This window comes from Macaca thibetana, chromosome 15 (assembly GCF_024542745.1).
Source record: "Macaca thibetana thibetana isolate TM-01 chromosome 15, ASM2454274v1, whole genome shotgun sequence".
NCBI lineage: Eukaryota > Metazoa > Chordata > Mammalia > Primates > Cercopithecidae > Macaca > Macaca thibetana.
Genome location: NC_065592.1, coordinates 11,339,751 through 11,355,780, shown reverse-complemented (window position 1 = coordinate 11,355,780; position 16,030 = coordinate 11,339,751). Strand labels below are relative to the sequence as shown.

The 16,030-nt window shown below is 44.2% G+C and overlaps 1 protein-coding gene across 8 annotated transcripts in view; it reads left to right on the top strand.

Moving 5' to 3' along the window:
* GARNL3 (GTPase activating Rap/RanGAP domain like 3) overlaps positions 1-16,030 on the top strand; it is a 598,754-nt gene that overhangs the window by 434,037 nt on the left and 148,687 nt on the right. For 3 of the 8 annotated variants that reach the window (XR_007719603.1, XM_050759784.1, XM_050759785.1), the window contains one exon: positions 11,517-11,687. The exons of 2 other annotated variants lie outside the window; for them this stretch is intronic. Coding sequence is in view for 2 of the 6 variants with exons in the window: in XM_050759784.1 (XP_050615741.1) it covers positions 11,517-11,687 (171 nt within the window). In the remaining 4 variants the exon portion in view is untranslated. Of the gene's footprint in view, positions 1-11,516; positions 11,692-16,030 lie in introns of those variants that run through there. 3 more of the 8 variants (XM_050759790.1, XM_050759788.1, XM_050759789.1) reach the window with 3 other exon arrangements.

The following is a 16,030-nucleotide window of genomic DNA, read 5'->3' as shown; positions in this document are numbered from 1 at the left end:
CTCCTGCCTTGGCCTCCTGAGTAGCTAGGACTACAGGTATGCACAACTACTCCTGGCTGATTTTTACATTTTTTTGTAGAGATGAGGTCTTCCTGTATTGCCCAGGCTGGCCTTGGACTCCTAGGCTCGAGTGATCCTTCCACCTTGGCCTCTCCAAGCACTGGGTTTACAGGCATGAAGCATCATGCCCAGCCGGCATTAGCATCTTTCCTGATTGGCTGATATCAGTGCCTTACCAGTAGTTAAATTTTTTCTTAATATTGTCAAAAGCTATGAATGACAAGCAAAGGAGAGTTATTGGTTCCCACAATTGCAAAATGCTGGGGTAGACACCAAGCATTGGGAAAAGATGGCTCCAGCTGCTTAAATAATGACATTAGTAGTCTTCATCTTCTGGGTTGACTTTATTCTCAAGGCCTTTCCTCATCGAGTCAAAGAAAGTTAACTACTCCAGATTTACTTTCAATGTAGGATCCCAGCAGAAATATAGGGCTGCTTTCTCAATAATTCTAGCACATGACTTGGCATGGTGGCTTGTGCCTGTAATCCCAAAATTTTTGAGTCCAGGAGGTCGAGGTTTCACTGAGTCATGATGTACCACTGCACTCTGGCCTGGGTGACAGAGCAAGACCTTGTCTCAAAAGAAAATAAAAAATAAAATAAAAATTAGTTGGGCATGGTGTTGCATGCCTATAGTCCCAGCTACTCAGGGGCCTGAGATGAGAGGATCATTAGAGTAGGAGCTTGAGGCTACAGTGAGCCAGGATCATGCCACTGCACTCCAGCCTGGGTGACAGAGTGAAACCCTGTCTCTTAAAATAACAATAACAGTAATAATTCTAGCATATGTCCCTGAGTTGACATTCATTGGCTCTCTTGGGTTCCACTGTCATCCTTGAACCAATTGCTTTGGCTGGAAGGGGGTGAAACATGCTCATTGGCTGGGCCTGATCACGTGCTGAAATCTTCCATTCACAGAGACCAAGAGGTAGTGGTTTCTCAAAGGAAAACCACAGTGCTATTACCAGAAGAAGAGAATGGATATTGGGTTGGAAGAAAAAAAGTCATTATATCTGGGATGCTTTTCCAAAATATGGATACCCAGATGCCACCCAGGGTCACAGAATTGGGGTTTCTGTATTTTTTTTAGTTTTTGTTGTAAAAGACCGCCTTAGTTACGTGGTTAAATTATGCTTGCTAAAATTAGCCACTGTGGGTGCAGAGCCCTACCATAGACAGATGATTTTGAATTACAAATGGAAAACATTTTCTACTTTCCCAAATATTGCTCTGTACATGGTGGTTTCCTTATTAGTAATGCATAGAACCCACGCCTTGTGAGAACAGATTCGGTGCCAAGACAAATGCTTTCTTGTTCCTGAATATTGCTTTCCAGGCCAAGATAAGTTCAGAAAAGAGCAGTTATCCATTATGCATTGGGGTGCCTCCTTTTCTTCTTCCTTATGTTTCTTGGGACTCTTAGAGTTTGTTTTTCTTGTAGTTTTCCAGACTTTCTTTTTTTCAGGTAGTTTTGTGAACAGATATTTTAATGTGAGCTTTTTTCACAGTCTTCATTCCTCTGTGTTACGTTATTACTCTTTTTGTTTGTATCAGGCTCTTAAGTATTTAATCACAAATAAATCTGCTGCTGTCAGTTTTCTTTTGGAAAAACAGCAGTCTTCTTGGGAAAGACTATTAAAAGCTGTCTTGTATTGGGCTGACATAATGGGCTTTTAGGGCCAGCAGAAGAAAATTAATTTTCATATTATGTCTGTTCTTCTAAGAGCAGAGAAAAAACAACTTTTATTATTCACTAAGATTTTAAATTAATGCAAACCAGCTTCCTTTTTGGAGGAAGACAATAGTCAAATTAGTTTTGCTTTAGAATGTTAATATGAGAGATTATGCTTGGTTGTCTGGTTTCCAGAGTTAAAGATCTTAAGAGAGATGAAGTCTGACAAACAGTGCTGTAGGAAAATTATAAAAGATTTGTCCTTTGCAGTGAGACTCACGGCTGGTTTTCTGGGAGGAGAAATTCTACAGCAGCATGCAGAGATATACAGAGGCAGAGAGTGTAGAGATGTGGGAAAATAGAAACCCCACATCTGGTTGTCTCTAGAGCTAGGATCTTAGAGGACAGTAAGCAAGTATGAGTTAGCAATGAGGTGTGACTGCCCAAAGAGATTTACAAAGAAGGATATTCACTGTAGGATTGCTTGTTGCCCTAGTCCATCTGGGCTGCTAAAACAAAATCCTTTACACTGAGTACTTTATAAACAACAGAAATGTATTGTGCACACTTCTGGAGGCTATAAAGTCCAAGACCCAGGTGCCGGCAGATTGGTGTCTGGTGAGGGCCTGTTACAGCGCCTTTTGTGTCCTCATGTGGTAGAAGGGGTGAATAAGCTCTTGGGATTCGGCTATACGGTCACAAAGGACATATTCACGAGAGCTGAGCCCTCATGTCCTAATCGCCTCCCAAAGGCCCCACCTCTTAATACTATCACATTGGGGATTAAGTTTCAACATAGGAATTTTGGAGAGACACAGACATTAGACCATAGCACTTATAAAAGTTTTAAGTCCATCAGAAGTATATCAATATAATATGAATCATCTGTTGGAAAGATTGCTGTGAATTTGTATTTCTACTTGGAAAGATACCTAGCATATACATATGTGTTAAATGTAGAGAAACAAGCAGCTTCTGGCAATAGCCAGGGTACAGAATTGCATATGTAATTTAAAATTTTCTAGTGGCCAAATTATTGAGAAAGTTTCCTTTTTTCCCATACTGTCTTCAAAATCTAGTATGCATTTTATACTTACAGTACATCTCACTTCAGGCTAGCTATATTTTAAGTGCTGAATAGCCATCTGTGGTTGGTGGCTGCCTTGGGACAGAGCAGATATCGATCTTCAGGTAGGAAATGTTTGAAAGAATGCACCAAAGTTTTTGTTTTGTTTAGCTTTGTTCTTTAATGTGACTGTGAATCACAGTGAAATAGGGAAACATAAACATTTTGTGGGAAAAAGGGATATCAGGAGATGTTAGGAAAGAGAATCACTACAGAAACTTTATTAGTCAGGAAAAGTAACCTGTGATTTGGTAGACTTTGATTAGCTGTTCATATAAATCCCAAGTGAAATGTAGACTTGAGACCTGAATGTGAAACCATTGTGTCATGGATACATAATGTGATTGACATTTTTTATTTGGGGGAAATAAGATTCTCATAGTTTTGTTTTGTTTTGTTTTGTTTTGTTTTTTAAGAAAAGCAGAGGGAATGATTTTCTGTGTCATATGTCGATAGGTCAAACAAAATGAAGAACTAAGAGTTGACCACTGGGTTTAGCATCATTGGTCCATTGGTAGCCTTTGACAAAACTGTTTCTTTGGAACAGTGAGGGTGAAAATCTCACTGGACTGGCTTCAAGAGATAATGAGAGGAGATGATTGGAAACAACACATATAGTCAACTCTTTGCACAGGTGGAGGGAGTGTGAGTTGAAAATTTGTTTTTGTTTGGGTTTTTTAGCTCTTGTTTTATAATGATGTTTATATCTGATGGAAGTGATCCAAAAAGGGAAAAAATCAATATGGGAGAATAGCATTTTACATGAAAAAGGAAATTCATGGAGGATATGACAGCTGCCTTACCACAGTTGACAGGGTTTCATTTACAAAGACATTAGGCCCACTCAGCATTGGCCCTTGCCTAGACCTGAAATCACAGTGGCTATGAGGTATATTAAAACTGGGTGGACTCAGTACCTGAAAGTACATTCCTGCAGTTAGTTCTGCCCCAAGCTAGGATGGCTTACTATAAGGCGCAGTAAAAAATGTTATTATCAGAAATGTCAAAGCATCTATAAGTTAGACTAGTATTTCTCAACTATTTTATGTTTTCTGCACACTTATGAATATAATTTTTGGTAACAAACTTGAAAAGACTCGAAACAATGCTAAGCAGGTGAGCAACAGTGATAGCATAATCACACTTCAGTGTAACAGTGGCCTCAGAAGTATCCTCAATTAGTGTGCTGTTAGAAACAGGGTGTCTAGATCTATTGTCTCTAGACCAGACAGTCTGGAGCACAGTGGCGTGATCATAGCTCCTGTAACTTCGAACTTCTGGGCTCAAGTGATACTCTCACCTGATCCTCCCACCTCAGCCTCCTGAGTAACTAGGACTAAACTTTTTGTAGACAAGGTCTCACTATGTTGCCCCTGCTGGTCTTGGACTCCTGGCCTCAGTTCACCCTGCTTCGGCCTCCCAAAGTGCTGGGATTACAGGTGTGAGCCTCCACACGACCCTAGTGTGCTATTCTTTTGGTTGCTCCTCAACACTTCTTTGCTGCTTGAGCAGAAATACCTAGTGCTTTGAGCAGGCTCTCTTTTGTTCTAAAAGACAACATTCCTACATATTTCAGTAAAAATATGCAGTCTCTTTTTGTTGCCCACTGGAAGTTATTCATTGCTTCCTCCAGAAGAAGAAATTTGTGCCCTACTCTACAGTCTGCACAGGGTCATTTAAACTGGTAAGCTCACAATCCAATCTGACAGACACTATAAAAGGTATATCAGTCAGTAATCTGTTGCAGACAACAGAATCCACTCTACCCAATATAAGCGGAAAGGGCTGTTGTACTGATCGAGGGAATGAAGAGTGTACAAGTTTGTTGAAACGGCTGGAGAGCCGACTGCAGTCTGAGCTCCTAGGACCACTCTGTTCTGCTATCTTCAGGAAAGGAAGCTGCCACATCATGTCAAGAAGCCGATCAATCAAGAAGCAAGGAGCTCCTGGCACCTTGACTTAACTACAGACCCTTGCTGCCGACTCTGCCTGGATCCCCAGAGCCACCACTGCTACTTCAGAAAGCTGGAGAATCAAGAAGCTGCTGACTCTAGAACCATGATACCCCTGTCACTGTCTGCAAAACCAAAACGATGCTTTTATCCTCTCCTTTGCACCACTGACTCAGTTCCAAGTCAGAGTCTCTCATGAGTGCATCTGACTTGTGGAATCTAAATCACATCCAGAACTCTAACTGCAAAGGAGTTGAGGACATTTAAGTTTTAGCTTTCCAACTTTTGCACAATGGAAGGGGACTGAAGTGGGTGTTGAGCAAGTCATTCCACAGAATCTGCCACAGACAGTATTTTTCTCCAATCATAACAAAAATAAATGAGACATATTGATGGAAAGTTGGTCACACACTAGCCAAAAGTTCCCTGTACATGGGTGTGCTGTTGCGTAGCTGGCACGCCCATGTAGGAACCACCTTATTGGGTGAAGAGGTAAAAATGGGCAATCCAGCCTCAGCTGGCTGCTTGAGGTAGACTTTCCAACCATAAGTGTCAGTGATTGCATAGTTTCAGCACAAACAGAAGTTAAGGACATAAATATCTATCTTGCATTTTATGACCAGAAAAAAAGTATCTCTAGAAGCACTGCCAGCCACTAAGTATTCCCCAGTGTCAGTTCCATAGATCAAGCCCAGGTTGATGTTTTGCAGATGGATTGTCTTTGCTCCTGTGCACTTGTCACAGTCCTCGCAAAGCAGCTGCCTGTCAGAGACTGGTAAAGCAGTAGAGCAGGTTTCCTATCCGCCTGACTGAAGCCAGCAGTGACCTCATTCAAGAAAGGCCAGATCAACCTGACATGTTCTCCCTATGCCAGATGAATATCTTTCTAATGCTTTTGGCATTCACATAGTCATGTATTCATTCAGCAGCTATTTGTGGAGACCGCTATGCGCTAAGTGCTTGGGATACACCGTGAACAAAACAGATGAGGTTCCTGCCCCCTCATGGAGCTGACATTCTAGTGGAGGGAGAAGACCATGTCCCAGTAAACAAATGCGTAACTAGGATGACTTCCGACAGTGATGAGGGCTATGGAGTAGGAGGTTATAGCATATAACGAGTGTGTGTGGGAGGGGGCCAGTTTAGATGTGGCGACAGAGAATCTGGTGTCCACTCCTGATTCGTCCACTGACAGCCAGCTGCTCACTGTAGCCTCCCATTGCACCAGCTCTGCAGGGGTTGCTGCTTACTTGGTGGCTGCATCACTCCAACCTCAAAAGCTGATATTGGTTTGAAGACCTGCAAGAATGATGATTTATGCCTGGGTCAAGGGAGTTTTCAGTGAATAGTCAGAACAAGGCGTGTTTAAGACTAAGGGTGCAATTGAGTAGGTGTAGCTCCCTGAAGCTTCCCATGTTCCCTGTGGGATATGGCTGAAGGTCAGTGATCAGGGTGGTGAAGTGGCTGCCAAGTTGAAGGAACCAAAACTGAGATCTTGTCCTTTTTGCTGTTGTGCTGCATTCAGGGGGTCTCCCTACTAGCATTTGAGATGCCTCTTGGGCATAGTTATGTTCTTCCATGGTCTTTTTTTTTTTTTTTTTTTTTTTTTTTTTTTTGAGGATGGAGTCTCACCCTGTCACCCAGGCTAGATTGCTTAATGGTGTCATCTCAGCTCACTGCAACTTCTGCCTCCCAGGAAGTGATTCTCCTGCCTCAGCCTCCCGAGTAGCTGGGATTACAAGCTCATGCCACCATGCCTGGCTAATTTTTTGTATCTTTAGTAGAGGCGGGGTTTCGCCGTGTTGGCCAGGCTGGTCTCAAACTCCTGACCTCGTGATCTGCCCACCTCAGCCTCCCAAAGTGTGGTCTCTTTGAGACTTCATAAATTAGGCCTCATCAGGCTTGGCTGTGGCTGCCACAGCTAGAGGGGCCGAATCTGGAGCTCCCAGACAAGTTCTCTAGACTGCTGTTACTTCTTTGTGTCCTTGAGGAGAGGCCTAACTGTGAAATAGGCTGTGTTTCTCTCTGCCCCCATCCCTTTGGACTCACAATACTAAGACTCAAGGCACACCTAGGGCTTGGGAGTCACAGATAGGAGGGGAAAACTGTAAACTGTCTGCTTCTCAGAGCTGTCCTCTATCAAATAGGAAACCACATACATAGAAAAACACTTTCCATAGGAGAGCTGCTCAGGGATACCCCCATGTCCTCTCCTACAGGTCCACTGCCCCTAGAAAGCACCTCCACACTGAATCATCCTTTTCCCTACCTTATTCTGGGATATTTATCCTAGAGCCTTGTGAAATCCGCCTATTGCAATATTTGACGTTTTGAGAGAAGCTGTGTTCTCTTGGTGTCTTATTTTTCATCTGCTCCCTGTGGAAACCTCCTGATCTGTACTCCGCATCTGCCCAGTGCTGCCGTTTCTCATAGGTCCTGTGCTCGGTAGTCTTGCATATTCATCTTTGACTAGAAGCAGCTCTCCTGGGTCGTGCACCCACTAATAATGTGCATGGAACCACCTCAACTGCCTCCCACTCTATCGGAGCAATGGTTGGATCTTCTCTTTTAGAACCTGAGCTTGAGGTCTGGCCTCAGGAAGCAGGCAGGGTACAGAGGCAGTAGGAATGTGCCATCTCTTCTTACCAGTCCCACATTTTCCCATCAGTCCACCCAATTCCCTGTTCCTGTGCTGTATCTGACCCCCCTGGCAGGGCTTCCCTTGAATTTCCAACCTTTACCCCAAAGAGGGTCTTGCCTCTACAGAGGGTCTGGGTGAGTCAGTGTGATTTCCTCTGACTTGTGGCCTTTCTTTGGGCAGGTTCATGTGTATTTTTCGTTAATATCTTTCAAGAGATCTAAGTGGCTCCTAAGACATACTTATCCTTCTCTTCTTCAGCCTGTCCTCAGAAGGTCACCCTTTCTCATTAGAAAGCTGGGCCAGTGAAAAAACCAAAAAGAAAAGGAAACCCTCTGCCCCATCCCACCCTTGCTGCCAGTCCTCACCCCTCCAAATCAAGCCTGGCCAGGACTTCAGGACACACCAGGTCATTTCCCTCACATTACAGGAGAAGTACAGGCTCTCAGTGATCTCTTTCAGTTTGTCTACACTTAATCATATGTAGCAGATCTCAGAGTTCTAGCATGGAGTTTGGCCACTCTCTTGTTTCAATAAGTTGTCTTTATATATTGAGCTATTTTTTGCTTTTTTCCAAGAGTGCCAAGGAGTTACTATGCAAATGGTGCTCCACTTCTTTCCAAGAAGTTCTTCAACTGCTATATATTTTAAATAGTGAGAAGATAAAGGTAAAATATGTCAGAAGGTTAAGAGGAACATATTTTTTAAAATTAGAAAGTTAGGACAAGAAAAGATAAAAGAAATGAGTAAATGGATTAAAATTAACAGTGATGAGACAAAATCTGAACAGTTTCAGAAGTCAGAGAATTAGATGAAAGTGCAAAAAAAGAACTCTAAGAGTAAAGTATGGCAAGAAGATAAATGAGAGAAGAGGTTTAAAAGAGCTAGGCTTTTACATTTTTAATAAAATCTTAAAGATTAAAGGGCTAGAAAAGAACATGGTAAGATAATTAAATCATCTTAGCATTTAAAGATTAAAAAGCTAAAAGAATGTAAACAGTGTGTAAGGATGTCTCTTTCTGTAATATTCCACATTAAGGATGCGTGTATATTTACTGATGTAGAAAGACGTATAAGACCTCTAGTTTAGAAAGAAAAGCAAGTCACGGAACATTGTATAGTCCAAACGTATATATTGCATAAAAGTTTGCAGATAGAGAAAAGAGTGGTAGGAAGCCAAACTACTGAAGTGGTAGGGAGATACTGAAGAGGAAAGGGAGTGGGGTGGGAGGTGTCATGGACCTCGTCAGTCAGTCCCCTTAGATGCCCTCAGGTCCCTTTACTGCACAGATCTGTGCTCTTTTTCCCATCCTGAGTTCCATGGACCTCCAGCACTCACAATGGTGCTCGCAGGTGAACTGCCTTTGCACCCCTGCATCCCACATGTGTAGACAGCTTGAAGGATTCACTTGGGCCTTTACATCACCCCATCCTCACTCCCACCCTGCGGCCCTCAGCCAGTGACTGAGGCTGCAGGAAATGGAAGCCTCGCCCCTTGTCTCAGATGGGGACAACTCTGAGATGTCAGTTACCTTGAGCATCAGTGTCCAAAATATAAAGCAAGCTACATATGTGATTTTACATTTTCTAGTAGCCACATAAAAATTCATTCTAATAAGGGGCTAGGCTTGGCGCTCGTGCTTGTAATCCCAACACTTTGTGTGGGAGGATCACTTGAGCTGAGGAGTTTCAGAGCACTGTGGGCAACATAGGGAGACCCATGTCTATACAAATAATGTTTTAAAAAATTAGCCAGATGTGATGGTGCACACCTGTGGTCCCAGCTACTTGGGAGGTTGAGGCAGGAGTATCTCCTGAGCCTGGGAAGTCAAAGCTATAGTGAGTTTTGATCATGCCACTGCACTCCACCCTGGGTGGCAGAGTGAGACCCTGTCTCAAAAAAATTTTTTTTACTTAAAAAAAATCATTCTAACAATGTATTTATATCATTCAACATGTAATCAGTGTGAAAAATTAATGAGATGTTTTAAATTCATTTTTATTTGTACTAAGTCTTCAAAACCCAGCATGTAACACACTTCACTTGGGATGCCCCCATTTCAGTTGCTCAGTAGTGGCTAGTGGCTACCCAATCGGACAGCACAGCATCAGTCACATGGCAGCTGTTCCTCCACAGGGTTCTGCCTGAAGCTGAAGTCTCACTGGGTTTCTTCTCGTTCCCTGTCCTGCTTCCTCCACTCCCTTAACGGTATCTTTTGCGGGCACTGCTTAATAAATCTTTTGCATACAAGTATTCTCTTTGTAACTGAAATAAATCTGGAAGGTTCAAAAGAAAGAAAAAAGAAAATGTCTGTCATCCCGAAGCCCTGATTTGTTATTTATTTGTTGGTATATCACTAAGGTAGCTGTAAACTCTAGTGACACTGGGTTTTAGAAGACTCGGGGTTCCTTTGGGTAAAGAACAACTGATAACATAACAGAACCCTGGTTTCTTGTGCTTTGTCATAAGTGGGTGACTTGAGCCTTTGATGTCTAGTTGCTGCCAAGATAAGTGGCCTGAAGCCAGCCTACGGTGATTACCTAGAAGTCTGGGTCAGGTATGCAGCATGTGGCCTCCTGGGCCCAGGAAAGGCGATGGGGGAAGCCAGGTCATCATTTATAAGAGGAATACCAGAGAGACCTGGCAAGAGAGAAGACAAAGGGGATAGATAGGAGGTTATGTGAGTCTTGAGCTCTTCCTGCATTAGGCACAGGTCATTAGAGTGACTTTTTTGGGTTGTTTGTTTTGTTTTGTTTTGTTTGAGACAGTCTCACTCTGTCACCCAGGCTGGAGTGCAGTGGCGCGATCTCAGCTCACTGCAACCTCTCCCTCCCGGGTTCAAGTGATTCCTTTGCCTCAGCCTCCCAGATAGCTAGGATTACAGGTGTGAGCCACCATGACCGGCCTGTTTTGTTGTTGTTTGTTTTTTAATATGCCTGCAGCCTTGGGTCTAATTGGCACCACTATAGAACTGTCAGAGTGGATAGTGCCTGTCTGATTCCAAAGCCCCAACTTGTGTGGGGTGGCTTTTCTTGGTCTCCAGCCTCACAGCACTCCCTTCTCATGCGTAAAACCTGTCTGAGCCATTAGGCCATTTTTTTTTTTCCTCCCTCCCTCCCTCCCTTCCTTCCTTCCTTTCCCTCCCTCCCTCCCTGCCTCTTTCCTTCCCTCAGGACTCCAGCCAGAGATCCAGAGATGTCACATCTTTCTTAAAAAGACATTATAAACAGTCCCCTTGACCAAGGTATTATATAAGATTGCTTTTTATTTTTCCATTTCCAAGTAATTGGATTTTTCTGGCTTGTTTGTCTGTCAGGTGAGGTATAGATGAGTGAAGAGCCCAGCTAATTGGCTCAGAAAATAATTCCAGTCAGAAAGAGCGTGATGCCTACATTTCCTAATAGAGTAGCCCCATCATCCCACAACTGCCTTTTCCACCTTCCTTGATGCATCATCGGAGAAAGGAGCAGACACATCTCAGGAATGCATTTCTCAGTTTGTTCCTATGAATAAGCCATTTATTAATTCAGCAAGCATTTACTGCTTATATATACTATATGCTATTACTCTTGAATGGTGGGCTTTGGTCCTTGTCTCCAGTGTTGTTGCCAGTCTAGGCCCTCTTTATGGCTTTTCTTGGATTTTTCAATTAGGAGATAAACCAAGTGCTCCTGGACTACCCCAGTGATGGCCACGAGGTCCTACCACTAGTGATTCTCCGAAAGCATTCTAGACATAGCTTCCCTTACCAATTCATACTGCCTTTCTCTAAACAGTCTGTGATTATTCAAATGCTCACTGGGCCTCCTTTTACTTTACACTCCACTGACTTAACTGATTGCTGAGGGATGTAACAGGACTTGGATGGTTCCATGGCCCAATGCCTTCCTTGATGCAGTAAGGTCACATGCGGTCTTGATGAGGCCCCTGGGTCTTGAGGGTGCTTCAGTGTCGCCCTCCTCCTTGCTTACCAGTGGGGCGGCCCTTCGGGAGGAGGGTAAAGCAGGCCAGGGATTGGCCTGCCGTTCTTCTCTGTCTCAGTGCCTTTCCTAACTCTTCTGCTTCAGGACAGCAGCCCAGCCTCCAAGCCCACTGATGGACCCGTTAATGAAGGGGCCCTGTGGGAGTCAGATGGCACAAACCATTCTATGGAAAGCAAAGTCGTCTCTCTCCTTCGGCATTCAGCCCCTTCAGACATGGCCAACGAAAGACCCTGAACTAGAGTCCCAGGTCAACCTGTAAGTAAGTAAAAGAAGCATCATCTCAGTTTGGGCTTATGTTCACTACAGCTTGAAATCCCTTAATGTTTAGGAAGAATAGACTTTTTACTTTTGAGGGGATAGTGGGGAGGGAGAGAGGAGTGAATGTTTGGTTGGGAGACTGCATTTCTGTTCTTATTTGTGTATTTAGTAATATTCATTGAGCACCTACTCCATCCAGGTCCTGTGTCAGACATTATGAGCAAAATAGATTCAGTTCTTGTCATCAGTGGGCTTGCAGCGTATGGGACAGATAGCCATTAGTCAAATAATCACACAAATAAATACTAACAAATTGTAATAAGCTCTATGAAATGTGCTGCCTTGATTCAATAAACATTTACAGGATGCCTTCTACGTGACAGCAACCTACTGGAGATATTAGAGAATAAGACATTTTACCTACCTTTGAATATAAATAGTATATGGAAGCAAAAACATTCCAATGTAATACAAAATAAATTTTAATAACTAGAATAGACAATACATCAGTAGACTCTAAGGCCTATAGGGTGGTAACTGTGTTTATATATACATATATATATATTTATATTTTTTTAATATTTACTCCTGAATCCCCAGGCCTTTATTATGGTGTATGATAATACTTGGATAAATGAATAAGTAAATGAATAAAGATGATACTACAAGAGAGGGGTGCTTAGCTTTCCAGGGGGAATCAAAGGCAGCCAGATGCAACAACATGATTGACTTCAAAACAAATGAGATGCTTCATCAGTTCAATGCAACAAATATTTCTATGCTTACTTACTGTACCCAGTGCTTTTGTGAAGCGAGTTCCTAGATAGGGACATAGATCAGAATCACCAATGGGACTTTAAAAATCATTTATGCCTGAGACCTGCCCCTTGAGATTCTGATTCAGTGGATCTGAAGTGGATGAAGGAAGATACTTTGTCTGCCCTCAAGGAACTCCCTACTTAACCAGGGAGACAGACAAGTCACCAGGTCATGACAGTGATGCTGGAGAAGCAGCGTGAATAACGTACTAAAGGAAACCATCACCTGCTGGAGGACAGGGAAGAGAAGGGGTAACAGTTGAACTTGGCCTTGTAGAATGAGCACTGATCAGGCAAGAGAGAGGGAAGAAGACTTCTTTAAACCGAGGATGCCACAAAGCAAAGGCTCACATGCATGAGGCTGTGTTGATAGACAGTAAACCAGTAGTTCTTAACCCGGGCTGCATGTGAAAATTACCCAGGGTAGCTTTAAAAACATGGAAGTCCCCCCTGCCCCTCCAAAATTCTGAGGTCTAGGGTGGGACACAAGAACTCGCATTTTTACAAAGCTCCCCAGGTGATTCTCACGTGTAGTAGACGTTAAGAAACGCTGCTTTTAAGAAATGTAACCACAAATAAGTGAACACAAAATAATTATGAAGCACCTTATATGCCAAGCAATGGGCACCATTGACATCATGCACTGAAGAAGTGATGCAGTTTGGAATGTAAACGGGTCACATTGTTTAGATAAAATCGTGATGGTCAGTTCTGTGGTGGATTCTTAAGGGAAACTAGCGAAGCCAGGAGTCACTGTTGGCTTTTCAGAGCTTCCACACCTTCCAGAAACTGCCTTTCAGGTGAATAAGATAATTGAATGTCTCCTTGATCTGAAATGGTAACTTCAAATTTCAGGCGATACTGAATTATCTGAGCAAGATGGACCCGGCAGTCTCGCGGGTCCTTGGTGGCCCCAGCGCACTGCAGAGGAAGGGAGGGAACCCAGGGCATCAGCTCCAAAGGTGGGGCGGGTGGGTAGCCCGTCTTCCCTCTTTATCACTAATTAGGAGAAGGAATTTGTGTCTGGGGGGTTTGGAGGTAACCCCAGGACCCTCAGCGCTGCAGCTCGGGGCAAGAGTTAAAGTCCCCGCAGTGGAGCTCGTCTCCGCAATGGAGCTTGTCCCCGCAGTGGAGCTTGCCCGCGCTGCCCCCTTTCCAGACTGCAAGGGCCACAGTGCACCGCGCGGATGACTTGTAACAGGGGTGGGCAGGAGCACTGGAGAGCCTATGAGCACAGCGGAAGCATCCCGAGGGTCCGCCTTCCGGCTCTATTGGTGAATCCGATTAGGGGTGGGACCGAGCCGTGGTGATTGGCGGCCGGAGGGACGGCAAAGCTGCCACGCGCTTGGTGGTGGGGGCTGCGGGACTGCGGCTGCTGCCGGGTAGGACCAGGTAGTGTGCACACCTCCGTCCTTAGGAAGGAGCCCAGCAACAGATTCTGGACTTGAGTGGCCTCACCTGCTGATGTCACCCAGCTGCATGTAGGAATGGGTGGAGTCAGGCCTTGCTCTGGACCCCAGATTTAGGGGCCGGACTTGAAACCAAATTCCAAGCAGCCAGAGAGTGGGTTCCCTGGAAAGATGTGTCTTTAAGAACCACTACCATTTTGTGGGCTGACTATTCATTAACTCATTCATTGAACAAATATTTATCGATCACCTGTGTACCAGGCACCTTGCCCAAGCATCCTAAATGCATTTTCTCATTTGTTCACAAAACCCCAATGAGATAGGTGCTGTTATCTCCACTTTACAGGTAAGGGTGCGGAGGCCCAGCCTTTTCTGGGACGCACAGCTTGGAAGTGACAGAACAAGGACTGGACTTCGGTCTGTCTGGTCCAGTGCCCATCTCTTAACCTCAGCGCACTCAGGCGTGTAGTCAGGAGAAAATTATTTATGGGATGGCAGCGTCCACAGGGCTTCTCGGTGCTGTCCAGTGAAGTATATAACAACAGTCCAGTGCTGAACACCAATGAAGTTGACCAAGCACCAAGTAAGGTCTTACACTAGGTACCACAGTACCACAAAGACGTACTTTGAAGTTGGTGCTTCTTAGGGAGTGGTAGGCAATGAACCTGTGAAGGGAGACAGAAATCAACCCATTGGGGAGTGGGAGCCATTGGTCTTGACTCTCTAGACGGGGCCTTAGCATGCTCAGATTTGAAAGTTGGAAAGATAAGTGGCGTCAGTAGGCAACTGGATTTCAGTAGGATGAGGCTGGTGGCAGGGAGACCAATCAGAGCAGAAGATATGAAGGTTAAGAGTTCTGATGAGCAACAGGAATGATGGGATTGATTTGGGAAGTATTTTGAGAAAGATTAGAGTGGATCTGGTAAGCGTATGAGTTGTGGGGTGAGGAAGTGAGGCTCAGAGCTTCAACTCAGGGGGCTGAGTAGTTGGTGTTGTCAATAAGAGGGCACTGAGATGAGAAAGCACAAAATATAAGATAGAATAAAGCAAAGGTCATGTAGAAAATGACATCAGGGGCCAGGCGCGGTGGCTCATGCCCTTAATCCCAGCAATTTGAGAGGCCAAGGTGGGTGGATCACCTGAGGTCAGGAGTTTGAGACCAGCCTGGCCAACAAGGTGAAACCCCGTCTCTACTGAAAATACAAAAAATCAGCCAGGTGGGGTGACACGTGCCTGTAGTCCCAGCTGCTTGGGAGGCTGAGGCAGGAGAATCACTTTAGCCCAGGAGGTGGAGGTTGCAGTGAGCCAAGAATGCACCACAGCACTCCAGCCTGGGCAGCACAGTGAGACTCTGTCTCCAAAAAAAAAAAAAAAATTGCAGTCACGGCTGAAGAAGGGTACAGTAACATCTTTGGGAACAGGAGGCACTTAGGAAAGTCTTCTTGGAGAGAAGGTCAAATGGACCTTGAGAAAGGAGTAGACCTTTCTTCTTTCCTTTTTTTTTTTTTGCATCAATTTTAATAGGCAGGGATTGGGGAGGAGAGGATTCTCGATGGCGAGATTGACATGGCAAAGGCACAAAGCAGGGGCACTCTTTCAGCACACTTTTGAGAAATAACAGCTGCCCTGGTTTGCCTCTTGTGTGGTGAAGTAGTGAAAGTCTGGAAAGTCAAATTGAGGGACATATTGTGCAAGATGTTGTACTGAATCCTGGGGTCATTGGGAGGTGCTGAATGGCTTTTGAGACAGGCAAGTGGTGGTTTGATGTCTACTTTAGAAAATTAGTTTCACTATTGTGTATACTGAAGAGCCCAGTTACGGGCTGGACTAGTGAGGGGTTTGTTGGTTGTAAGTGACAGGAACCCAACTCAAATTAGCTTAGGCCAAAAAGAGAATGTATGGGTTCATGGAACCCAAACTAAGAAAAGAGACAGATCTGGCTTCAGGGCTGATTAGATCCAGGGCCTCAATGCTGTCAAGTCAGATCGTTATCTCCTATTCCTTCACCTCCTATTCTCTCTTTCCCCATGCTTCTTGCTGCCTGCCAGCCTCCCTGTCCTCGACTGTCCATAGTTTACTTTTTGATCTTTTGAGCAAAGTTGCCATGTGTTTG